Here is a 26,764-nt window from a genome sequence, read left to right as displayed (position 1 = left end):
TTGGCATAATTTTTTCAACTAGGGCGAGAGGCCAGACTTTGGACCATCATCCCTGCAAGGAGAACTATGTGAAGAATTATCAAAGATGGGCTATCTCTGGGTAGCTGCGATAAAGTACAAGATTAAGGTAAAGGTAAAGGTACCCCTGCCCGTACGGGCCAGTCTTGACAGACTCTAGGGTTGTGCGCCCATCTCACTCTATAGGCCGGGAGCCAGCGCTGTCCGGAGACACTTCCGGGTCACGTGGCCAGCGTGACAAGCTGCATCTGGCGAGCCAGCGCAGCACACGGAACACCGTTTACCTTCCCGCTAGTAAGCGGTCCCTATTTATCTACTTGCACCCGGGGGTGCTTTCGAACTGCTAGGTTGGCAGGCGCTGGGACCGAGCAGCGGGAGCGCACCCCGCCGCGGGGATTCGAACTGCCGACCTTTCGATCGGCAAGCCCTAGGTGCTGAGGCTTTAACCCACAGCGCCACCCGCGTCCCAAAAAGTACAAGATTAGAACTTGCATTAAGGCATTCACAATTTCCAGAAGTATTGCGAGAAGGGCTAATCTGAGGTCAGGGCAGATAAATCCAGTTTACAATGGGTGCAATCTCCTGAAACACTTGAACCCACCACACCTGTACCACAGGCCAGGCCCTTCTGGACCATCATGCCAACCTGGTTGCACTCTCTCCGAAAGAGCATACTCTGAGCTGGATTCATGTGACAGAACTTAAGAGATGGTATACCATTTAAGGCATTGTCCCTCGCAATCTCACCGAGATCCAATTTCCTTGGGCGTTTCAACTGCATTACGTTCTGTGCATTCTCAGGAATTTCTCATCCTAGATCCCCTTCCCTTAATCTATATTCAAATGCCATAGATACAAGGGCTTGATGCAGCACTGTTAGGGCACCTTTCAAATTTGGACCTTCAGCAGGGTTCAGAAAAAGCTAAGCTCCCTGGATGCAGCTCTCTAGAGTGAACTTTGCAAAAGTCCGCCTATTGATTAATTGCAGTCGGTTATGACACATTCCCTCCAGCTTAGCTCTCATCTGAATGCTACCTAGGAACTGACCAGCTGCAAACAAGTCATTTATGCTATGCAGCCCCTTTGTCTTCCCCCCTCCCTCTGTCTTGCTGTGCTTTTGTCTAAGTTCTCGAAACACTGGTGAAACTAGAAGTGCAGCAGTGGCAACAAGATGGTACCAGATAGTGTGCCCACTTCTGCCAAGTTTTCAACGTCTTTCTCAAAAATGGATTCAGGACCTCTTTACGTTTGCCTGGAGAAATCATTCTTAGCTAAACGTAAAGAGGTCCTGAACACACTTTTCAGAGCAACATTGGCCTGGAGGGCCATCTTAGCACAATTAAAGCAAGACCCAGGGTATACCTCTGCTCCCCTATGGGATGCAAATTAATTGCCACAACTGGCATGGATCATGGTTTACTTGTAAATTTAGAATCATGGATCACTGGCAGCCCTCATACTATACAGAATCCTTTGGCTGACTGTGCCTGTTATTAACAGGGCTGTTTGCAGTATAAAAACATAAAAACACACCACATAACAACAAACAAAACAATACCCCTGCCCAGTTCAAAAGGCCATAGATTTTATTATTTTTTTAGCTAAAATCCTGGGAGACAAGGAATGGTTGAATAAGAGCTCTGTTGCCTCACCCCCAGCAATTAAGGAAGGCTTGGTAGATTAATCAAATTAATTTTGAATAATCAATTGGGAGGAAAAAACATTAGTTTTGAAGGAAAACACATACAGCCTTTGTTCTTAGACGCCGGATTTGTGTGTTGCAGGAAGAGGTAAAGTAAGCTGTGTTTGTGCAAATAGTATCATATGCATCACCACCTTCGTACAAAGGTGAAATATTAGTTCCTCTTGCCAAGGTGCCAGATTTAGCTGTGATAGGATTCTGCACCCGGTGCCCTTCTCAGTTTTTTCATGCCCAAGTTCTTCTTCCCGTTCCTGCAAACACCTCCCTTCCTCTTACCAGATAGCTGCCTTATTGGGGGGGGGGGTAGGGGGGAAGCAGCTGATACAGAATCACTGACCGGGCTTTTGCAAACCCTTTCTCTTTCCACGGAGAAACTCTCAGCAAGACTTGGCAGGGTATTTCTAATAGCTGCATATAAAACATATGAAATGATGTGCTGGTGGCGTCTGCTCCCTCAGGAAGCAGGGTTCGGCAGGACAGGTTCAATCCATGCATGGAATAGTTCTAAAATGAAAACTAGTATTAAAAAGAGATGAACAAACAAAAACCACCCAATAAAAGAATCCGGGCAAAGTCTTGGGGTGGCCTCTCTGTCTTACACATTATGAACGCCATTGACATTCCTAAGTGGTTTCGGTCCTTAAGCTTAAGCTGGTGTGGTAAAGAAAACCATTTTGGTGGAGAAGACGAGGTCCACAATGTAGGCAATGAGGTTGAAGATGGTCAGAAAGGTCACCCCGAGCTTATTGTTCCATTTGATACACTGCGGGTTAGTCCTGAAACATGTCGAAGGCCTAGAGGAACCCTCGAAGGCATATATGGGCCATACAACGGCCGCCGTGAGGTACAGGAGCACAGCCAAGCTGTTGAAGCCCACCAGAGATTTCTCCAAGGGGATGGGCAGGGTGGCAAGGCAACGGCCGATGGTGAGGATGACAATGAGCAACGTGACGATGAAGCAGATGCAGTAGACGGCCAGGCACCACTGCAGGCCGGGCTTCTCTGCATAGATTTGGTAGCTGGCCACCAAGGAGAAGATGAGGCAAGCCAGGTAGGTCTCAAAGACTTTCAGGAGGCCGGGGATGGTGGCCAGGAAGGTGCTGACTTCTCCGACTTTGGCCTGGGTCAGTCTCACTTCGATGGCGTAGGAGATGAAGCAGAGGCAAGACGCGGCAGTTGCGATCCCTTCGTAGCTGCAGTCACCCGTGCAGCGATCTGGGATGAAGACCGACGGGTACAGGATGGAGGTGGTGAAGATCATGAGAGCAGCCAACATGGAGAAGGCAGAGGTGAAGTCCTGCCAGGACAGAGGCAGCGACTGGGCCACGCCGATGAACTCCACGACCACAACGAAGACGGAGAGGCTGAAACAGAAGCACCAGGTAAACATGGACCAGGCGCCTTCAGAGCCAGCATAGTTCCTGTGGACAGACACCAAGCTGAAGGCCGTGCAAGAGAAGAAGATCTCAAATATCCGGACAATCCCCAGCGGAGAGATCAGCGACCTGGCATTGAGTGTCGGCATGGCGCCCCCGACGCAGAGGAACTGGCCCACCAAGCGTGTTGACACACGGCCAAGGAGACGGCAGAAAGAAAGAGCTTTGCTCGGCGTGGGGGCAAGGCTGCAAAGCTGGTGACGGAGCGCAGCGGGTGTGTGCCTGTGGCACCAAGTCTGGGTGCCGCCTCGAGGAGCAGGAACGCCCAGCTGGAGTGGATGGGCTTGGCTATCCCTCCTTCCAGGGGGAGGGAACCTGGTGGTGCAACAGGCAAAACAACCTGAGTCTTGCAGCTCTCGAGTGAAAGCAGTGCGGAAGGTCTCTGCTGAAATCTGAGGGAGAAGCTGAGAAGCCCTAGAAGAACAGCCGCAGCATTATTCCTGCAATGTCGCGTCTACGTAACTTTTTAAAAAATGAAAACAATGACACAAAAACAAAAGCTGTCTCTCAAGGCAGAAAGCAGTTCCTGGAAGATGATGGCATCATAGGGTGTGTCAGGCTAAGAGAAAGCCCCAGGGCAGGCAAGGAGGGGGAGGGAGAGCGGTTGGATTTCTGAGCCCTAGATTTTATACTTTTCTGGCTCAGAGCAGGAAACCTGTTCAGGAAGTGAGAGGCAGGTGGATGATTAATGACAGAGGATTAAAAAGTAACCATGTCCAAGCCCTCATTTTGTAGCTGCTTGTGTGCTTTACCCAGGGCTTTTTTTAAAGACGGAACTCAGTTCCGGCAGCTCTCAGGTGGGCGCCATTGCCATTATAAGAAAACGAGAGAGGAATTCATGGTGAGTTATGGTCTAGAAAAATAGCACTGGGTTTACCTGCCCCCACCCCAGGACTACAGGTAACAAGGGATTTCTGCAGGTGAAACTGGGAACAATCCACATCTAACACTATGGGATTTTTGTTGTTGTTACAGTGGAGGCTCAGGGTAGGTTTCTAATCAATGGAGATGTAAGGAAAAAGCATCCAGATGTTCTGATCCACAATAAGTATACCTGCTTCTGCCTTCTAGTCAATAAGGCAAAAGCACTGGAGTGATAGATGCACCTTTGGGCACTTTTGAAATTTGATTAGAAGCACATTCTAGGAAAAAAATGTAATAAATTCAGGAACTTTGAAAATGGGGATATATGTTGGCTTTGCAGGCTTGCAAGATTCTCATCAATCAGGTTTGCTAGACCTAACATAATGCACTAGTGTGTGCATGCTTATGTTCACTTTCATCATACAGATGCATTATTGCAAAATTGCAAAAAGTAAAATAAAATGGAACAATAGCTGTGCTTCTGTGAGAAACATTTCATACACAGTAGCTTTTTTCTTTCTTTCCTGCATCCAGGTTGGAGTCCAACAATATCTGGAGGGCTACAGGCCCCGCCAGCCCTGGTTTAGTGGAATATTTAATCTCATATACTGGATCTGGGCTTGCTTATTGCAAAACAGATGAAACTCAAATGCATTATCTGAACGTGCAGTTATTTAGGAACACCACACCCAAAACATGCAAAATAGGGCCATTGATTTCCATGAGATATTGTTAACATAAAACAGAGACAATCTCTGCTAAAGAGGCACAATTGACACTTCTGTTGTGCCCATTGCCGTCTCACGGGACAAGATCAACTTCTTGTTCCCCATATATTGCTCCACTGATAAGATAGGTTTTAATTTGCACAAGCCACGAGTCTTGGCAAAGTGTGTACAAAGTACAAACATGCTACAAATGCAGCTAAGCAGTACAAGGGGGGGAAAAAGAATGAGACTATTTAAAATGTAGGGAGCACCACCAGGACCCTTATTTTAATGGCAGTTCCTAAAATCTTTGTAGTCTTTGGTGCCACCAACTTCCCTTGCTCCATATATCCCCCTGCAACTTTGTGGCTGAGACCATTTGCACTTTGGCTGGGTCTGCGAGCCAAGGTAGGAAGAGCACACATCACACAAAGGCCTCCCTTACCAGGACAGCTCAGTCCAAAGGTGTGTTGTTTTTTTGCAAGGCCTTTGGAAGGAAAACTAAGTGCCTTTGGACAAATCAAAGCTGGGAGGGAATCCAGCACCTGGGATGGTCCAGACTCTGCCCCAAAGACTCCTTTGTTCTGAGAGCAAATGGGGTGACTTGTAATTGCCAAGACCAGGTACAGCAAAACAAAGGCACCAGTTTATTCTACGTGATTCAAAATACACCCTGAAATTGAAAACAAAACAAATTGAAAAGATTAAGGTAGTTCCAAATTAGTAATAATTAAGGGACACTGTTCTTGGATCCTCTCTATAACTTTTTTTAACAACAACAAAAACAATAGTAGCAGCAGTAGGTTATTCACTTAAATATTGCACCATGGATATAAAAGGCGCACGTTTTAATGGCCCCCCAGAATTTGATGTCCGGGTGCCCCGCACCCCTTGCACCCCCGGGTAAAGATGGCCCTGCTGCCAAATATTCCCCGATTTCAGTACAGTGGTACCTTGGGTTAAGTACTTAATTCATTCCGGAGGTCCGTTCTTAACCTGAAACTGTTCTTAACCTGAAGCACCACTTTAGCTAATGGGTCCTCCTGCTGCCACCGCGCCGCCAGAGCACGATTTCTGTTCTCATCCTGAAGCAAAGTTCTTAACCTGAAGCACTATTTCTGGGTTAGCGGTGTCTGTAACCTGAAGCGTATGTAACCCGAGGTACCACTGTATTTGCTTCAAAAGCAGCATGTTTGACAGTCGTAGAAATGGAGGGCTGTGTGGGGTTATTTTTTCTGTTTCCCATCGTGCCGTTATTCCTCTGATTACAGATTCTTGTTGACACCATCTTCCTTTATGGCTGCCCTCATTTGCCCTCTTCTTTTAGCTTTCAAGTTGGCTGTGGGACCCACTCTGTGGATTTGTTTATGGAAGTTTAAGAAAGACCTAATCTCATAGCTCAACTATTGTTTGTAGCAACACATTTCATTGGATTCAACAGCAAAGTACACTTCTGAGCAATTGTGACCCCCCTTCCAACCACCCCTCCCCATGCCACGAGACGTGGGATGGGCAATGCCACTGAGAACAAGCACTTGCGGGAAAGTGTGAAGAGACGACCATACACAGTACCCTGAGCAAATTTCTTACTATGCAAATAATGGGTTTTTTAAAATGTTTGTACCTTTGAATAAAAAGGGACCTCATTTTATAGACACGCCTCCCTTCCAGGAGGTCTTGGAAATGGGTCCATTTTCTTCTTGCTGATCTCTCTCTTTTTGGCTCAGATCCAGCAAAATCATAACTCCAATGCTTAGCTGCGGCTCAGAGAGGAATCCCAGCTGCTTTGCCTTCATGGATGCATCTACAATTTCTAGCCATAACAACTCAGGCTGTCCCCCAACCCCACCCCTTTCTCTGTGCTGACATCCCCCTCTCCACCCATTGTAGAAAAACAAAATGAAAACATTTGCAGAAAGCATGATGTAATCTTTTAGGTTATGTATTGAGCAAGCTCCTTGAAGTCACTGGTAGGTCTTTGGATGTCTCCCAGATGCTGTGGAAGTCCAAGGGATCTGTCCTTGGAATGAAGGAAGTCAGTGCAGGCCAAAAACCTGAGGCCAAAGGAGATATGTGGGTGGAAATTTGTGGGGGTTTCAACATGGGACTGCCTGACTCACCAAGAAAGAAGTTCCACAGAGTGGAGGATTTAATTTTATTTGGAGTTGAGTTGCGCTGGCTGATGAACAGAAACTCTTGAATCTGAAGCTGTTGAACAGAAAATCCCAGAGGATCATATCACCCCACCAGGACCTGTCAGACCAGAGCCCGGACCTTCACAGGCACCCTTCTCTGAGCCACCAGATCCTTCCCAATGCTCACAACCAGTGCAGGCAGTGCAGCAGAAGGAAGGCTGTGGAACAGAGGAATGCCCATCTTCAGGTCAGAGGCTCTGAAGTCATGGACCAGGTGATGGAGCCTGCAGGACGGAGGCTGGAGGCAGAGGCTTAAAGGGTCTCGGTTGACTCTCAATCATTGTCAGAGCAAGTGGCTCACTCGGAGCTGTCCGTGGTCCTTCAGTTTTGCCTCCACCATTCACCCATTATTGTGCTGATAGCAGTAGACCAGGGGTCGGCAACCTGCGGCCCATGAGCGTCGTTTAACCGGCCCATGAGCTGCCCCCGAACCGAACCACTTACTCGGTGAGTCCCCGCGCGCTGAGCTAAACCGGCGCAGTGCGGCACAGGGACTCGCTTCTGCGTCGCCGGAAATAGTGTCTGTGCAGACGCCGGAAAGAGCACCCACATGATCTGGCTCACGGAGAGATCTCCACTGGAGTGAACCAGCCCAGGCGAGGTAAACCTTGCTGACCCCTGCAGTAGACCTCTCTTTCATTGCCTAACAACCTTGTACCTGGCAGTGATTGGGATGTCCAAGAAACCAACAAAATTAGAAGGTTCAGCATGCCATATTGATTCACAATGGCATCCAACAGAGATGGGAACCTACTCCTCAGGAACCATAGTGAAAAATTAACTTTTTTCACCACTATCACCAGAGAACAACAGGAGAGGGAGACATTTGGCTGCCTGAGCAAATGCTGTCCAGTTGTTTCAGCCTCCCCCATTCAAATCCCTATGGTGGATCAGCAGCTAGGGACAGGCAAATATGTCCACTGAGGTTTCTCTCAGTTTCATCTTCCAGTCTTAAGTCCAGTTCTCCCCATTTGCACATCATTTCCCAACTTTATTTAACATCCTCATGAAAATTCATCAGCATTTTGTGCAAATTTCTCCTAGCATACCTCTTTGCAAAATCTTGACTATTCTGCACATTTTGGCAAAGTAACATGCCCAAATATAATGCATTTTTAAAAAAATTTCCAGGAATATATGCATTCGTATGCACTTTAGTATATAATATGCATTTTAGTACACAGTACTTGGCTGGTAAACTGCATTGCAAAATTTGGAGAAGCGTCAGTTCTGAGGGATGGCTGTGTTCTGAAAGTGTGAATTAAATGGGTTTGCCTTTAAATGCAAACTGAATCCAATTTCTTCCCTCACCTGCCCCTCCTCTCTACCCCCCACAACCCCCCTCAGCACAACTTCCTTCCAGTACATGAGGGAACAAGACCGAACCCGAGAACCTGTAGAAGCATCTGTGCCACTGCTACAATTTTGCTGTGGCAGCAAAAACCGTTTGAAGCTGAAATCCATTCAGCAGGTACCCAGAGAATCATAGCATTGTAGAGTTGGAAGGGACCGTGAGGGTCCTCTAGCGCAGTGTTTCCCAACCTTGGGCCTCCAGCTGTTTTTGAACTACAATTCCCATCATCCCTGACCACTGGTCTTGCTAGCTAGGGATGATGGGAGTTGTAGTCCAAAAACAGCTGGAGGCCCAAGGTTGGGAAACACTGCTCTAGCGCAACCCCCTGCAATGCAGGAATATTTTGCCGAACACGGGGCTCAAACCCACGACCCTGAGATCTCATGCTCTACCAACTGAGCTACTCAATATCACCTGGCTTTCTTTCTTAAGTGGGCAGGAGGCACGGGGGCCTGTAGTGGACAGCAGCAGCAACTGGGGTGGGGGAACAGCCTTGTGGGGCAGCCAATAGTAAAAAGTGTGTGCATGATCTGCCATCTCTCCTGCTGCCCTGCTTGAACCAAACATCTTCTATTGGCTCACTGAAAGGCAAGCCCTGAGCCGAGAGAGGTCCCCAGCTTCACCCTTGAGAAGGACTCAAAGCAACCAGGCAAAACAAAACCAAAGAACCCAACAACCTTCTACAGTTGCTCTTTAATGGATTAACTGGAGAAGCACAATCTGCCCACAGGCCCCCTGCCCAAGAGTATAAAAGTAGAAGGATGAAAACGTGAGCCTGGGCAGGCTGACCTCCTTCCAGGAGATGGCGCTGTTCTCCTGTACTGCTCCTGCATCAGCAAGGGACCAGCTGGAAAATGGTCTTCTCTTAATTCCCAACCCCAGACTCTTCTCTGGGGCAAGAGATAGGAAGAGGGAATTTTGCTCCAATCAGCACAGATGCTTTTATTGTACAAGCCAGTTATTGGCCTCCTGGCTTGATGCAGTAGCCTTCAAATGACGCCCCCTCCCTGGTTCTTACAAACTGAGGGTGGTCCAAAGAGCCAGTCTGAAGTCCTGCAGGAATACTGGGAGGCGGAAACTTCTCCAGAAGATTCTCTTTGCTTTCGCATGTGGGCTATGACAGTTGCTAGAACCCCAGCCTGGGAGGGTCTGAAATGGGGCTCCCTCTTTGCCTCCAGGGATGGTGGACTTAACCTTTCATGCATTACAGGCCCTTCAAAAGCTCTCTGCTACCTGCCTTCCCCCCTCCCCACGCCCCCTCTGCCAACCAACGAATACGAAGGAGAACTGTCCTAGTATTGCCAGCATATTGGAGATAAAAATGTCATAGAAGAAACACACATGGGTGTGGTGTCATTTAAGGGTTAAGGAAAGAAATTGGCCGGCTCTGCCAGGGCCTGTTGGGACAAGTGGGTTGCCTGATAGAGCAGTGGAGTCTGGAAGGGGGCAAGGACAGCCTCAACAGGCGGCAAGGATGTCTCCCCAAGGCCACATGCACTGCTTGGCTCAGAAGCAGAGGCTGAGCCAAGGCAAAGGACGGTGTCCCATGTGAGATGCCAAGGGTGGAGAGGTGGAAGGTGGGCTGCTGGGCTCTCTCGCCCTCCCAGTGTCCTTCTGCTCTGAGGTGTGAGGCTGAGCAGGAGGCAGACGGAAGGGAAGGGGCAGGAAGGCGCCTGGCAGCGAAGTTGAGATTTCCCAGTCAAGAGCTGCTTCTTGTGCTCGGAGGAGATGATGGGGGCTCAGGAACTCTGCTCCAGCTGTTCCCGGAAGAGGGGTTTCGGGGGGAAGGAGAGGGGAACCAGTCCACTGAAGCTATTGGTGGAGGGTGTCTGTTGAGGCTGGAGAGGAGGAAGAGGAGCCAGGCTGTCCCCGCAGCTCAAAGTTGGCTCTCCAACTCTCCGTTGAGGCAGCTCAGGGCCAGCTGCTTGCCGCCCGTGGCCAGGAGGTTGTTCTCGTTGAGGCGCTGGGCCCGGTACTGCTCGTAATGCACGCTGTGGGTGATGTCCTTGAGGTCCTGCAGGTGGGATCTGGGAAGGGAGAGGAAAAGAGGCAGGAGAAGTTGGAGCCGCCGGGCAGGTCAAGGTTTCCAATGACCCTTTCCCTCCTGGCCAGATACAGTGGTACCACGGGTTACATGCGCTTCAGGTTACATACGCTTCAGGTTACAGACTCCGCTAACCCAGAAATAGTGCTTCAGGTTAAGAACTTTGCTTCAGGATCAGAACAGAAATCGTGTTCCGATGGCACGGCAGCAGCAGGAGGCCCCATTAGCTAAAGTGGTGCTTCAGGTTAAGAACAGTTTCAGGTTAAGTACGGACCTCCGGAACGAATTAAGTACTTAACCCGAGGTACCACTGTAGATGGATGGGGAGGGTGCTTCTTCTTCTTCTTCCTCTTCCTCCTTCCCCATCTGTCAGACCCTCTGTCCTCACCCCGCAAAGAAGGTCTACAATGGTCACATTCCTGTTCCAGGCTCACGGAGAGCCCTAAGAAAACAAGGTCATCTTGGTTGACCCCATCTATGCCCATTCATTAGGGACGCGGGTGGCGCTGTGGGTAAAAGCCTCAGCGCCTAGGACTTGCCGATCGAAAGGTCGGCGGTTCGAATCCCCACAGCGGGGTGCACTCCCGTTGCTCGGTCCCAGCGCCTGCCAACCTAGCAGTTCGAAAGCACCCCTGGGTGCAAGTAGATAAATTGGGACCGCTTACTAGCGGGAAGGTAAAAGGCGTTTCCGTGTGCTGCGCTGGCTCGCCAGATGCAGCTTTGGCCACGTGACCCGGAAGTGTCTCCGGACAGCGCTGGCCCCTGGCCTCTTGAGTGAGATGGGCGCACAACCCTAGAGTCTGTCAAGACTGGCCCGTACGGGCAGGGGTACCTTTAACCTTTACCTTTATGCCCATTCAAACCCTTTGATCTGCAGAGCTGATCCTTTGGTGCAGTGACACCTGTATCTTTGGAATTCCCTGCCCATTGGTATTAGCCAGGTACCTTTGCTGTCCTGCTAAAATCTTTGTTGTTGTTGAAGGATGCATACCAAGGCATGAACACTTTGACCTGTATATTAATAGGCCATGCTGTTTTATGATACAGTGGTACCTCAGGTTAAGTACTTAATTTGTTCCGGAGGTCTGTTCTTAACCTGAAAGTGTTCTTAACCTGAAGACCACTTTAGCTAATGGGGCCTCCTGCTGCTGCTGCGCCGCCGGAGCACAATTTCTGTTCTCATCCTGAAGCAAAGTTCTTAACCCGAGGTACTATTTCTGGGTTAGCGGAGTCTGTAACCTGAAGCGTCTGTAACCTGAAGTGTATGTAACCCGAGGTACCACTGTACAGTCAAACCGCGGTTGTTGAACGTAATCCATTCCAGAAGACCATTCGAATTCCAAAACATTCAACAACCAAGGATCAAAGGGCTGTCAGCAAAGTCAATGGAGAAAAAAAGAAAAAAACTCCCTGGAAGTCGTTCGGCTTCTGAAAAATGTTTGAAAACCAGAACATTTACTTCCAGGGTTTCAGTGTTCAAGAGCCGAAACATTCCAAAATGGAGCCGTTCAGGAACCGAGGTTTGACTGTATACATATTTAAAACTGCTGGTTTTATTTACATATTTCACCCCCACTGCCCTGTCAGACAGTCATGCTCAAAAGCTTCAACAGGGAGCCCTTCCTTCAAAGTAAAAAGAGTAGCAAGACTTCCAACTCCCACAACTCACCGGATGAGGAGGTCCCGCAGCAGAGGAAACTCACAGTGGGCCGGGTTTTCCACTGAAAGGAAAGCACAGATGACAGCTGAACATTTTCAGGGACAGCGAGGCAAATGTGTCAGAAGGGGACAAGGATGGACTGAGCCAGGTGTCTCTGTTGCTTGCCCCACCCAAAGCTTGAAAGAGCAGTTCCATGCCATCTCATAGCAGACTTCCCTAACCAGGGGGCTCCAGATGTTTGCGGACTACAACTCCCATCATTCCCAGCCAGCACATCCATTTTGGAGTACAACTCCCACGAGACCCAAAAAGCATGGGCTGATGGGAGTTGTAGTCCAAGACAGCTGGGTTGAGGAAGGCTGCCTTGCAGGAACATGAGCTAAGAAGAGCCCTGCTGGATCAAACAAAGTGTCCCTCTCTCCCGCTTTCAGCATCGCCCCCAGCTGACCTGTGGTGAGCCAGGTCTAATCAGGAGATCATAATGCAATGCTTTGGAACAGGGGTCAGCAAACTTTTTCAGCAGGGGGCCGGTCCACTGTCCCTCAGACCTTGTGGGGGGCCAGACTATATTTTGAAAAAAAATATGAACAAATTCCTATGCCCCACAAAGAACCCAGAGATGCATTTTAAATAAAAGCACACATTCTACTCATGTAAAAACACCAGGCAGGCCCCACAAATAACTCAGAGATGCATTTTAAATAAAAGGGCACATTCTACTCATGTAAAAACTTGCTGATTCCTGAACCGCCTGCAGGCCGGATTGAGAAGGCGATTGGGCTGGATCCGGCCCCCAGGCCTTAGTTTGCCTACCCATGCTTTGGAAGGTCCAGGCTCCCTAGAGGTATGCCTGCAAGGAGACTGCTGAACACCAGAGGGCAGTAGATTTCTAAATACAGGCCAGTGGAGAGTGTTTGTGGTGGTGTCGAGGGATGGGGAGAGACAGCTGGAAAGTATGAAGGCAGTTCTGGTCAGGAACTTCACTTAGCCCTTAAGAACTTCCTGCAAGCCACAGCAGAGCTGGGCCAGTCCCTGAGCCCCGATCCCCACTAGTGACACACTGGGAAATCAGCAGAGCAAGCTCTGATGCCACCACCCAAATGATGAGGCTTGCGGTGTAGAAGCCACAACTGCAACTTTCAGCAAGTTAAAACTAAACTTGGTGAAGCAACATCAAAATTCAACCTGGTCTGCAACTCAGTGGCAGATGACATGCTTGGCATGGTCACAGGAACCTATACAGGATCAGACCAATTGGCCTCTCTCTGTCTATACTGTCTACACTGACTGGAAGCATCTTCCCAAGGTTTCAGGCAGGGTACATTCCCAGCCCTACCTGGAGTTGCCGGGGATTGAACCTGAGACCTTCTGTGTGCAAGGCAGATGCTCTACCGGTGAGCTATGGCCCTTCCCCAGAATTCTCGCACTCTGTGCAACTCTTCAAGGCAGGAGCCCTCCAAGGCATAGGAAGCTGCCTTAGAGCAAGACTCCATCTAGCTCAGTGTTGTCCTCACGGACTGGCAGGGGTGTTCTGGGATTTCAGACTGAGGGCATTCCTAGCCCTACCTGGAGATGCTGGGAACTGAACCCAACACTTTCTTTTGTGCAAGCCAGATATTCTGTCACTGAGCTGTGGCTTTTCCCCTTGGATCTCTAGGCAGGGAGATCTCACTCCTTGGGGCCACCAGGTAGGAATGGGAAAGACCCTGGAGAAATTCTGGTGAACTGCTGCCACTCAGGGCTCATCCACACTTCTGTGTGACTCATGCCTAGAAATCACGAATCCAACCACTTTTGCTTTCACCCCACTGCTTCTCCCCAGAAAACCTGCTCTTTAGTGCTAAATCAGAGCAAACATCAATCTGGAGAAAACCTGGCTGACATTTGCTCCAATTCAGCAGTAAAGATTGGCTTCCCAGGAGAAAAATAAAATGGACCCCTGACCATTAGGTCCAGTCGTGGCCGACTCTGGGGTTGTGGCACTCATCTCGCTTTACTGGCCAAGGGAGCCGACGTACAGCTTCCGGGTCATGTGGCCAGCATGACTAAGCCGCTTCTGGCGAACCAGAGCAGTGCACGGAAACACTGTTTACCTTCCCGCCGGAGCGGTACCTATTTATCTACTTGCACTTTGATGTGCTTTCGAACTGCTAGGTTGGCAGGAGCAGGGACCGAGCAACGGGAGCTCACCCTGTCATGGGGATTTGAACCACCGACCTTCTGATCGGCAAGTCCTAGGCTCTGTGGTTTAACCCACAGCGCCACCCCCTATCCCAGGGGGAAAGCAGGGGGTAAATGCAGGTCAGGGTCAGTCCTTGGTGTTGACAATACTGAACGAGATAGACCAATGGCTTGACTTGGAACGATAAGGGAGCTTCCTATGTCCCTGTGGATTGCAATGCATTCTGCTTGGGGCTGCCCTCAAAGATGGTTTGGAAAACTTCCACTGGGGCAGAATCTGTCAGCTAGAACAGTTTTGGGGGTGAGGCATTTGGGTCAGATCACACTATTGCAAGCCAATCAAAAGGATCTACCGCTATTACAGGCAGTTCACAATCATTTATTTCGATGTGCCAAACAAGATTAATTTGGGGCGAGGATTCTGGACGTCCCTGGAAAACAGGGGTGCTTCCGTGCACGAGAGCACGGCACTCTGACAATACAGCTCAAAGGCAGGAAAAAACTTCCCTTGCTTGATTCTTGTTCCCCCAAAGCACCTCTCCCTCTGCTTTTGGCCAGCATCCTTCCCCCCCCCCCCCAGGTGGGAGTAGCAGGACTATCCTGGCCCATAGATGGGGCAGATTGCTGCTGTCAGTGTGGAATGCACCGTGGGGTGGTGGGGAGGAGAGTGGAAAACCATGCTCTGCAGGTTGAACTCTGCGCCTAAGATTGGAGAGGAAGCAGAGCAAGACTCCCCCAGATGCCTCTCTCCTGGTTGAGCAGTTGGCAGGAGGACCCAAAGCCGCAGAAGCTGTCTTATACCAAGCCAGAGCATTGGGCCGTCTAGCTCAGTATATTGCTTACACTGACTGGGAGCAGCTCTGCAAGGTTTCAGGCAGGGGGTTTCTCTCTCCCTTCCCCAGCCCTACCTGGAGATGCTGGGGATTGCACCTGGGACCTCCTGCAGGTAAAGCAGATGCTTTGGCACTGAGCTATATGATCCTTCCTTGAAAGTAAGTTTCTAGTCCTCATGATCTGGACTAAAGAGCTGAATTAAATAGGAACATAGGAAGCTGCCAGAACATTGGTCCTCCTAGCTCAGTATTGTCTATACCAGGGGTCAGCAAACTTTTTCAGCAGGGGGCCGGTCCACTGCCCCTCAGACCTTGTGGGGGGCGGGACTATATTTTGAAAAATAAAAATAAAAATCAACGAATTCCTATGCCCCACAAATAACCCAGAGATGCATTTTAAATAAAAGGGCACATTCTACTCATGTAAAAACACGCTGATTCCTTGACCGTCTGTGGCCAGATTGAGAAGGCAATTGGGCCGGATCCAGTCCCCAGGCCTTAGTTTGCCTACCCATGGTCTATACTGACTGGCAGCAGCTCTCCAGAATTTCAGGCAGTGGTCCCTCCCAGCCCTACCTGGAGAGCCTGGGGATTGAACCTGTGACCTTCTGCATGTAAAATAAGATGCTCTACCACAGAACTACAGCCCTTCCCTCCAACCTGGACAAGTTATCCTCCAGGGTTTTCCCAGTCCAGAAGGGTTTACCTTCGATGATCCCCCACTTGGTCTTGCGGCCCAGGACTTTCTTCCCGTTCACCTGGTGCTCCTTGTCGGCTCCCACCACTGCAAAGGGGATTTTCTCCTGATTAAGAGAATGAGAGGGGCATCTGTCCAGGGAAGAACAAGGGTGTCCCCCCCCCCCCCCTTCTTGGAAAGCCCTAGTATTTACAGCACTTGAAGTGGAAAAAGTGTAGATGCTCTTAAAGGAGCAGAACACCATCTTCCCTGCCTTGTTAGTGAACATCTGGTACTTGCAGACTGTGGATGGTGCCGATAATGGGTTGGTTCCATTATCTTTGCGTTGTTGTTTTTTTAACAATATGCAATTTTTGTGAAATGAAATAAATAATAATAAATAGCTTAGCGCAACATGGCTAGCACCACCACCATGCCTAAACACTGGTGTGTGTTTTTAAAGAACACAGAACTCCAGCTGAACTGAGGCACACTTCCATTTCCTACTGGAATCCTCAAAAATGGTTTAAAAAAATTTAATTTCTTTTCTTTTAATTTGCTTTTGGAGGGACACTTTGAAACCTGCGCCCTCTGGTAGACCTCAAGGCAACCAATGTTTCCCTCCTTTACTGAACTGCCTTTATCCTATGGACAATCCCAGTCAATCAGGGATCACATAGGAAAAGGAAGTAGGCTGCAATGCAATATAGCCAATCAGATATGGCCATTTTTGAAGGCACATAATGCTGATTCAAACAGAGGGTACTGTTTTCCAAAAAGGCAAATACTTCCAACGCAATATTATAAAAGAAACAAATCACCTGTGTGTGTGTGTGTGTGTGTAAAGAGACAAGAGAGAATACAGTTGTACCTTGGTTTTCAAACAGCTTAGTTCCCGAACGTTTTGGCTCCCGAACATTGCAAACCTGGAAGTGACTGTTCTGGTTTGCGAACTATTTTTGGAATCCGAGCTTCCTGCAGCCAATCAGAAGCCGCGCTTTGGTTTTCAAACATTTTGAAAGTCGAATGGACTTCCGGAACGGATTCTGTTTGACTTCCAAGGTACAGCTGTAGTGCACAAAACAACTCTTAGTCAATTTCTCCCCTTTCCAGATTGCCACCACTTACCCGTATTTTGTCGTTCAAAAGCCTGTCATCGGGGTCGCTATCCAAGTCCTCTTGCGGGTAAACATGGATTCCGTGGGCCTTCAAGTCATCCTGAATCTGCCAAGAGAAAAGTTTTTTGCAGTGAGACAGAACTCCCCCTTGCTGACTTGGAAATGTACCTTCTTCAGGGCCAGGGCAAAGGAAAGTTATGTGAGCAAAGCAAATTCAAGCCCAGTGTGTGGTGATACTCATGAGGAGCCTGCAGGGTCCCAGGGTCTCTCTCCCGCTTTCCGCCTTGACTTTGCACCACTTTGCACTAACAGCAGAGGAGCTCCTTCCAGCTTGCACTATGTCAGAGTGCAGGTGGGCAAAGAGATGCTTGCTGAGTGCTACAGACACTTGAGGGTTTCATTCCACCTGCATTTTAAAGCAAACTAACATGATTTCACATTACCTGGACTGGCATGCAGATCGGAAGGCGGCTGCCAGGGACCGTGAGAAGGGCTGCCGAGAGTGGACTTGGGTGCCGGTGAAAAAATGTTTTTGGCCCCCCCAGCAAGAGTGGACCAGCTAAAAATCTTTACATAGGATATAAAATCAATGTGTGACCTTGATTTTATGTTAATAATAAATACGACAATATTCACACTTGCTGAGAATATTACAATCATAACAACTAATATAATTGAGATATACCCACACGATTGTTGCTGAACTAAGCATGCACTTCAAAGATTACCCTTGTATGTGTAACACAACACGTGTATCACACAACAACTTGGTTGTACAGTATTCACATGGTGTTCTCTTACAAAAGCACACAAATGTGAACAGTATGATGAGACTGCAGTCGTGTATTGTCAAAGTGCAGAAGTGAATGTTTAGTCAGAAATGTCGTTATTCGGAATTGGGTATGCATTGAACATGAAATATATATTTTGTTAAGAATGACATGACTATGTCATGTACTGTGCCTGGAAAGGGCGGGGCAAAAGGTTAAGTGTGGATTTAAGTCCAGTTTTGCAATTAAGCTGTCTATAGATCTTTCTAACCAAATAAAAAAAAAATAACAGCGCAATTCTAATCGTGGGTGCTTCCAGACCATTGCTATTTTGGGGAAAGGATTCATCACATAATAGCAAAGTCAGGCTGCGCAATTAGCAGTTGATTGGGAGGTCTTGTGCAACAAACCCACTTCCTGAAAAAGGTCAGACTTTGCGTAGTAAGGAGAGTGAGGGAAAGCTCCCCTGGGAAGAATGTGGGATAACATTTGCTTTGACACAACCCTGCAAACAGACCAGAATGGGAACTCTTTAAAAAGCCAACGCTCTCTCTTATCTCCCTACAAGCAAATCAGGATGAATGATCAATAAATAGGTGGTCTGGAAGCACCCTTGTGTCTACTGAGAAGCAAATCCCATTGGATTCAATGGGGCTTACTCCCAGGTATACAGGGCTAGGATTGCAACCCAAATTTGAGGAAACTTTGCCACTGCCTCCTGCTTCCACCAAGGCTCTTCTTACCCTCCGTTTGAACTCTGCGCGTTCCTCTAAGGTCAGAGTGTCGGCCTTGGCGATCACAGGCACAACGTTGGTGATCTTGCTGAGCCGCCTCATGAACTCCAGATCCAAGGGGCGCAACCTGACGGGAGAAATACAGGAAGTCTCTTGCAGCAGTGATGTAAAGGGCCAGCTCAAGACGTTACATTCTATTGCCATATTGACTGCATTTATATCCGATATAAATGCATTTACTGCATTTATATATATTGATATATTTATTGCATTTATATTGCATTTGAACCGTGATCTCCTCCCAGGTCCTAGCCTGACACCCTAACCACTTCACTTCCACTGGCTCATTTTGCAGCCTGGGGTGAAGGGGAATATGCTCCATATCCTGTGAAACTACAGTTCCCAGGATTCTCTGGGGGAAGCCAGAGATGTCGTTTGGAGTCATGTGCCCTGGGCTCTTGCGGTCTAAGGCAAGGGATGGCAGGGGGGCCTTTGGAATTGGGAGTGTGGAAGGCAAGGAGCCCAACAATAGGTGCAGCCAGAGCCAATGACAGGCGGAGCCAACTAATTCTAGTTTGGCCCCTGTTCACGTCACTCCTGATGAACTCTACAAGGGCAACAACCAAGACTGAGAAAGGAAGCAGCCAAGGCTGTAAATGAGCAGGAAGGGAGGTGAGGGCTGGCTGAGGGCAGACAGAGGTTGGTGGGGCATTAGGAAACAGTCCAGCCTCCGCAGGGCAGGGATGAGGAACTGGATCTGGCTACTGGGCTGGTCCCTCCCCTCCTCGAACCCTGCACGTCCCTCCGGTAGGTAGCCACCCACCTGTCAATCGCCTGATGTCATCAAGTGTTTTTCCTTCCTCCTGCATGGTTTATTTTATTTTATTAAAGATTTTCTTGATTTACAAAAGTGTGTGCAATGTCTCTCTCTCGTATTCCCTCCCCATGTAACATTTTTACAAATCAGTTTCATTTGTTGACACAGCCAACCACAAATGAACAACCACACCCTAGGCCAACCCCAACCTTTCTCAGCACCGAAGGAACACAAGTGAACTGCAAAGAACCTGCACAAGCAACGCTGACACCAAACCAAACCCTACATATAGTAAGTAAAATAGAAACATCCCCACCCGACCTCACCCCCACACATCTTTCCCCCCTCCACCTCTTTCCCCCTTTTCTTCCTCCTGCATGGTTTGAAATCAAACTGCGTGGGGATCTGTGGATACTGCCGATCACCTCACCATGGCGCTTGCAAACCCTGCTTTTGGCAGGAAGCCACATCCTGACAGAAGCAAGGGGCCCACAGCACAGAGAAGGCACAACTTCCCATTGGAATCACCTCTAGAGAAAACATAAGCTTTGGAGTGTGGGGGCAGCTGGCTGCAGGGCGTTCAGTGGGGCTGTGCTGGGAGGGATGGCCTCCTAATGCCCCACCAACCTCAGTTGCCTCCCAGCCAGTGATGCAGTCATGGGAAGCTCAAGACCCATTGCGATTTTTGTAGTAGGATCCCTGTCTCCAGTGCCCCAGAGCTGCCCAATCAGCATGAAAGGGGGGGCTTCCTTTTTTAAGCCACTGAGAAGAAGTCATGTCAACCTTTGTGCTGAGGAGAGCCAATCAGAGTGAAATGAGTTGACTCGGTCACAGAGGATTGGCTCCTAGGGTCACTCTGGAGAAGGTGTCTGCAAGGAGTTGTTCTGTATGCTCCAAAGCCAAGCACTTAGGGACACTGAAAACACAAGGGGTGCTTCAGATTCAAGAGCACAGTGCGCATGTTCTGTTTCATACAATGGAACTTCCAAAGTCGCGCCGAAAGAAGATATCGGAGCACTCCAAATCATGTGCCCATGCAGGTGCTGAAAGGCAACTCTTATGTACTGAGTTGAATAGGATCCAAAAGGCAGCAGTCTGATTGGTCCTAGAACAATAGGATTCAGAATGCAGCAGTCTGATTGGTCCTAGAACAATAGGATTCAGAATGCAGCAGTCTGATTGGTCCTAGAACAATAGGATTCAGAATGCAGCAGTCTGATTGGTCCTAGAACAATAGGATTCAGAATGCAGCAGTCTGATTGGTCCTAGAACAATAGGATCCAGAATGCAGCAGTCTGATTGGTCCTGGAACAATAGGGTCCAGAATGCAGCAGTCTGATTTGGCCTACAGGTGAATCCTGGAATTAGTCAATCACGTGGGGACCATTGTGTAAATAATGTATATAAAGCAGACATTCTGGGGGAACTTCCATTCCTCCTCACCACTATGAGCTGAATAAAGAGCGTGAAATCCACTCTCGACTCCAAGTATATTTCAGCAACACACGGAGATCAGCACTGATTGTTGCAATGCATCCCTCATTGCTATTATTTAATAATTATGGAATTATTAGATAATCTTAGAAGGGGAATGCTGTGAGGGGGTATGGCTGTGACTATCAGAAGTACACGTCCTTCTAGATTTGCCACTACACCACGGCTCTCAGACCACGCCCACTGCAAGAGCAAGGTGTCCTGGGAGAGTTCTCACCTCCCTCAGTGACGGAGAGCACTCCCTGCCCCACCCTCCAGCAGCCCACTCCTCTCTCAGAAGCCAGTGGATTCTTGGCCTCAACGCAACTTTCTCCTCCCACCTATGCTGGGTGGAGCAGGGAGAATGGCGAGGAAGCAGCTGTGGGACAGATGTTGGGAAAGGAGCGATGGGGCCAATGGTACCCACACACGGAGGGAGAGGAGGGGATGGGGGACAAGGAGCCTGGCAGACATTTTTATGAGTTTGTTTTAACTGAAAGTGACAGGCATTCCTGGCGGGTACGAAGGTATGCCCAAGTCAGCCCCGGTGTGCTTCTCTGTGATGCCCGCAGGCTCAGCTGATGGACATTATTATGATTATTTATTATATTTCCTGCATTATTATTTTTTTTGCACCAAGGGGTCTCAAAGCAACTTACAGAATGAAAGTAGAAAAAGCATAGGCTTTCAAACCAGACACACCAAGGGGCAGGGTGGGGCCTAATATAAATTTCCAAGAGCAGAATTCATAGTGTCTACACTGTTTTTTTCCTCGACTCAGGGGGGAAATGGGGAACCTGTGGCCTTGCAAATGCCCAACAGCCCCAGCCAGCATCGCTGGAGACAGGCTCCCACAACCTCTGGAGGGCCACAGGATCCCAGTCCTGCCCTTAAGCTCTGTTGCAAGCAAAGTGACAACACTTGCAATATGTTACCTGAACCGATGGAGAGTGGGGGGTGATAGACAGAAAAGCAGCCTACTCTTCCCTGGCTGATTCCTTCCTGAGTAACTTTGTCTGTGGGTTTTCTCTCAGGCTTTTCATCCTTCTTCTTCTTGCCATGGGCCACCATTTTGTTAACCTCTTGACTCCATGACGGCTACATGTAAGCTTGTGGTTGCTTGCTACGAGTACTAAGACTTAAGTTTCTTTATCCTTAAGGAATAACATCAACTCCTGATAGCCGGAACACAGGAAGTCATTCAAAAATATTGAATTCTGAACTGATTAATTGGCTTTTTTGATTGTATTATGATTTGGTATTTTATTCATGTGGCCTCCATTGGATTTTTATGAATGAAAAATAAATTATTATTTTTTTAAAAAGTTTCTTTATCCTTTCCACCAGCTGTTTTACTAGACTACTTATTTCCCCCCCCCCCTCTCTCTCTCATTCCAACACACCCAAGTATGCCTGATGATAACGAAATAAGAGTATCTTTAATGCAAGATCTTCTTCACCATCATAGATAAAGTGGGTGAGGTCAGGGAGAAAACGATGACTCTTATCACCTGTGCTTGCCCCCCTACCCCCGCATGCAAGAAGGGCTTACCAGTGGCCCGTTGGTGGCACGAAATATACACAGGCGTGGACTCGGGTGTCGGGGATCTTCCGTTTGCGGTTGATGAGGATCTCTTCTCTCAGGTATCGCTCGTACTGGTCATTGATATATTCGATGATTGGGTCCCAGCTATGGGGAAGGAGAGAGGGTGATTCTTATGCTCAGAGGAAATTCTCCCTTCAAGTTGCTCCTCTCCTAGCATGTGAGAGAGGAAAACCATGACTGGGAACTATGGAGGAAGGAGAACAGGCAGTGGTGTGGGGAATGATTCTGAGTAGAGAAACTCTGCAGTATAAATGAGGTTAAGCACACCCTTCCGCCATCACCTCTCTGTTCAGAACAGGGGTCAGCAACCTTTTTCAGCTGTGGGCCGGTCCACTGTCCCTCAGACCATGTGGTGGGCCGGACTATATTTTGAAAAGAACACCAATGAACGAATTCCTATGCCCCACAAATAACTCAGAGATACATTTTAAATAAAAGCACACATTCTACTCATGTAAAAACATGCTGATTCCCGGACCGTCTGCAGGCCGGATTGAGAAGGCGATTGGGCCACATCCGGCCCATGGGCCATAGTTTGCCTACCCCTGGTTCAGAATCACCCCTAAGAAAAGAAAGTTTCACATGCACATATCCTTGTAGCAACAGTTTTGGAGTAGAAGGCTCTGGTTTGTGCATTTACTCAGAAATCAGGTGTGTTATGCTCACACAGTGGCAAATTCAGGTTGTGTGGCTCTGGTCAATTGGGAAGACTTGTGCATCTGCACCCCCCCCCCCCGAAAAAAGATTGGACTTTGTGCACTAAGGAAAGTGGGGGGGGGGGATGCACTGGAAAGTGTGTGATGACACTTGCTTTGATACAATGCTGTATTACAAAGAAATTTGAACGAATGCTCAAGAATAGTGGACAGCGTCCCATCTCCCTGGAAACAAATCAGGAAGAATGTTTGATACACAGTTTGTCCGGAAGCAAACTCCAATTTATAAAAGGCAAAAGATAGAAGCCCCACCGATGTTTCACATACACCTCAGAAACACTTTTAACGGTTGTGTTGTTTCCACTCCTAGTGCAACCCCTTTCCCCAAGAGAAGAGAAGTGAAGCAGCAATCAGTTCTCTCTCATACCAGTTTTGATTGTTAATCTGATCCCCAAATCCTGGCGTGTCTGTCACCGTCAGCTTCATCTTCACACCCTTCTCTTCAACAACTGTTGGGAAACAGAGCGAAACGGTGTTAGTTCACTGCCTCTGAGGGGCCCTTCTCATCCCAAAGGGAAGCTCGCCCACCTCCTTCTCGCAAAATGTGGCAAACTGAAGTTAAAATTTGAAATACGAAAAACTGAGAGCAAAACAGATGGATTTATCCAGCCTTCTCTCACACAGAAGTCTCTCTCACATACACGGCTTCCATAGAGCTCCTAAGAGACTCACTGCGCCTCCCCCCATGTCCTCTCCCCCTCCCTCCCTGGAGTAAGAGAGGATTCTTCTCCGCTTTGCCTGTCCAATTTGACTGCAGACACTTTGGGCTCGCCTAAACTTGGACGCGGGTGGTGCTGTGGGTAAAACCTCAGCGCCTAGGACTTGCCGATCGTCAGGTCGGCGGTTCGAATCCCTGCGGCGGGGTGCGCTCCCGTTGCTCGGTCCCAGCGCCTGCCAACCTAGCAGTTCAAAATGACCCCCGGGTGCAAGTAGATAAATAGGGACCGCTTACTGGCGGAAAGGTAAACGGCGTTTCCGTGTGCTGCACTGGCTCGCCAGATGCAGCTTGTCACGCTGGCCACATGACCTGGAAGTGTCTCCGGACAGTGCTGGCCCCCGGCCTCTTAAGTGAGATGGGCGCGCAACCCTAGAGTCTGTCAAGACTGGCCCGTACGGGCACGGGTACCTTTACCTTTACCTTTAAACTTCCACTTGTTCTGTGCCCAGAAAACATCAGCCTGAGCGTTTTTCTGCTTGTCCTTTGCTTTTTATAGTTTACCGTATAAATAATTTTTGTTATTGTTGTTGTTGTTACAAAATAAGAAGACAGGTTTGCGTGAAATGCACATGTGCTAATTTATATGCACAGATGCAAAGGAGGCATAGAATTTAAACAGAACGGCAATTCATCTCACCAGAACAGCCAGGTGACCCTGTCTCCCTTCTCTCATGCTAATCAATTCCATCAGCTCGTGTGCTTTCCAAATATTTGTTAGCCATTCTTTCACTGTCGGTGGCGACCTATTCCCTCCCTCCCCCCCATTTTGCACCACAAGTATGTGAGCAGCTGCTATTAAATTCCACATTAAGTCTTTATGTTTTATTTGTGGATCTAACTAGCCCAATAAAATTATCAGGGAATCCAATGTAAGATGTTATTAATGACTTTGTCTTTACTGCCTCTCCCTAAAAGATTGATTTATTCATTGCATTGCATTTTACTCAGAATATTTATACACTGCCCCTCAGCAGAGCTTCTAAGACTGAGATGGGGTTCTCAGGGCTAGGAGACAAATGTGGCCCCAAAGGCCTTTCCATCTGGTCCCAGCATTCAAAACTCCCATTGTTCTAGGTGCATTTTGCGACAGGGAATTTCCTTAACGCAAGCTCTGGGTGTAGTACAGTGGTACCTTGGTTTAAGAACAGCTTAGATTATGAACAACTTGAATTAAGAACGCTGCAAACCTGGAAGTAGGTGTTTTGGTTTGTGAACTTTGCCTTGGAAGCAGAACATGTTTCGCTTCCGGTTGAGTGTGTTCCGTTTGTAAATTGAGTCCCCCGCTGCTATGGGAAAGCACGCCTTGGTTTAAGAACGCTTTGGTTTAAGAATGGACTTCTGGAACGGATTAAGTTCGTAAACCAAGGTGCCACTGTACTGCGCCTAAGATTTCAGATTAAAAGTGCCACTGTGGGAAGGAAAGGAGGACCTTTTTCTGCTTCCCCACTTCCAGCCACTCTCTGAAGACTGGAGAGGAGACCCTCTTAAGAATATTAGGGGGGTGGGCAGGGGAAGTATGGCTTTGTGTTTTGCAGGCTTAAGATGAGGACTAGACCATGTGAAAAATGAACATAATATTTTAGCTGCAGTTCATTCATTTTCAGTTTGTATTCTTGTTTTAAAAAAGCGCACCTAGACATTCCGTTGTTGTGCCCATAACCTTGGTTTAAGGTGCCATTTAGCTCCTAGTTTTCATCTCTCAGTTTCTAACACTATCTGGCCCTCAGAGCTCTCCTTAGGCCACACCCCTCAAGTCTTGATTGGCACCTCCCCCCAAAAAAACCAAGTGATTTTGCTAGGCTGGAACGTGTCCTTGAACCCTGAGAGTTATTCTTGCTTGCCTCAATGGACTAGGAACTGGAAGACCAGGGTTCAAATCCACACTCAGCCATGAAGCTCACTGCGTGATCTTGAGCCAGTCACACACTCTCAGCCTACTTCACAGGGTTGTGAGGAGGATAAAATGGGAAGGGGGAGATTCTTGTATGCTGGCTTGAGTTCCTTGGAAGGGAGGTGCGACATAAATGTAATAACGATAATAATTCCACCAGGGTCCTCACCGCGAGTGACAGAGAGCAGCTGCAAGGTCTTGGGAATGCATTCCTCGTAACCGGAGCCTGTCGGTTTCCGGCTGACCTTGGATTTGAAGAGCGTGTTCACCATGGTGGACTTGCCGAGGCCACTTTGACCTGCGGGTAAAAGGGCAGAGGAAGAGACGGCTGTGAAACCAAACCTAATACATTGGCGGCCTTCAGATCTCAGAAGGGCTCTTGCACGGGAGAAGATGGAACAGGCATGTTCTTCATTGCTCCAGGGAGGCAGGATTAGAGCAGAGATGGCTAAGAGACCAATTTCAGTGAGATCAGAGACCCTTATTCCCCTCCCAGAGTGACAATCCCCCAGAAACTCTGGAAATTGTAGCTCTCTGAGGGGAACAGAGGAGTCTCCTTACAACTCTCAGCTCCCTTAACAAACTACAGCTCCCATAATTCTTTGGGGGAAGCCTGGCTACTTAAAGTGACATCATAGGGCTTAAAAAATGTTTGGTGTGGGTGTGGCCTTGCTTGTCTTGGGCTCTGGCTCCACCTAGTGTTGGTCTCCCTGCCGTCTGCCCTACGAGTCTCAACTGGCACATTTCAAGGGCAAGGAGCCACAGGGATGAACAGAAAACTGTAAGCTATGGGGCACAATTCCACCCGGCCAGGACCCCAGGGAGACCTCCTTGGAGGAAGACCCATGAGAAGAATCTGGGTACCAGGAAAAACCTGCTGCAGTCCTAAGGCAACTTGGAGTACTTTGGCCAACCTGGTGCCCTCCAGATGTTGTTGGACTACAACTCCCATAATCCCTTGCCATTGGTCATGCTGGCTGGGGCTAATCAGCTGGAGTCCAGCATCTGGAGTGCCACAACTTGAGGGACACTAGTCTAATGGGCATCTTGTCTGCCCCCCTGATGACACCTTCAAATACATACCAAAACCCTGATATGTCTTGACCCTTGATTTCCGCCGTGGCTCCGACTTCAAAAGTTGAAGGAAATTGGCAGCGGCAAAGAGCTGGGTCTTCTGCCTCATTCTGTGACCCTGATCCAAACCCCCCATTTCTGCACAGCTGCTTTTGGGGGTCCTGGCTGGGTGAGACT

General features: G+C 48.5%; 2 protein-coding genes across 5 annotated transcripts in view; both read right to left on the bottom strand.

Annotated features, from left to right (window-relative positions):
• Positions 1-1,582: 1,582 nt before the first annotated feature.
• LOC114584740 (myeloid-associated differentiation marker homolog) lies at positions 1,583-3,759 on the bottom strand. Its single transcript, XM_028706793.2, has one exon. It carries the CDS (start codon positions 3,243-3,245, stop codon positions 2,367-2,369), a length of 879 nt encoding a protein of 292 aa, XP_028562626.1. The 5' UTR covers positions 3,246-3,759; the 3' UTR covers positions 1,583-2,366.
• A 5,191-nt stretch (positions 3,760-8,950) lies between these two features.
• The window catches only part of SEPTIN12 (septin 12), a 72,512-nt gene continuing 54,698 nt past the window's right edge, over positions 8,951-26,764 (bottom strand). For all 4 annotated transcript variants that reach the window (XM_028705772.2, XM_028705773.2, XM_077918399.1 and 1 more), the window contains 8 exons: positions 25,683-25,811; positions 23,272-23,353; positions 22,135-22,272; positions 18,302-18,419; positions 16,799-16,894; positions 15,701-15,797; positions 11,990-12,041; positions 8,951-10,303 (listed from right to left, as the gene is read on the bottom strand). In XM_028705772.2, coding sequence (XP_028561605.2) covers positions 10,153-10,303; positions 11,990-12,041; positions 15,701-15,797; positions 16,799-16,894; positions 18,302-18,419; positions 22,135-22,272; positions 23,272-23,353; positions 25,683-25,811 — 863 coding nt within the window. In that variant the 3' untranslated portion in view covers positions 8,951-10,152. The remainder of the gene's footprint in view (positions 10,304-11,989; positions 12,042-15,700; positions 15,798-16,798; positions 16,895-18,301; positions 18,420-22,134; positions 22,273-23,271; positions 23,354-25,682; positions 25,812-26,764) is intronic.

Source organism: Podarcis muralis, chromosome 14 (assembly GCF_964188315.1).
Source record: "Podarcis muralis chromosome 14, rPodMur119.hap1.1, whole genome shotgun sequence".
Classification (NCBI taxonomy): Eukaryota; Metazoa; Chordata; class Lepidosauria; order Squamata; family Lacertidae; genus Podarcis; species Podarcis muralis.
This window is presented reverse-complemented; position numbering and strand designations above follow the sequence as displayed.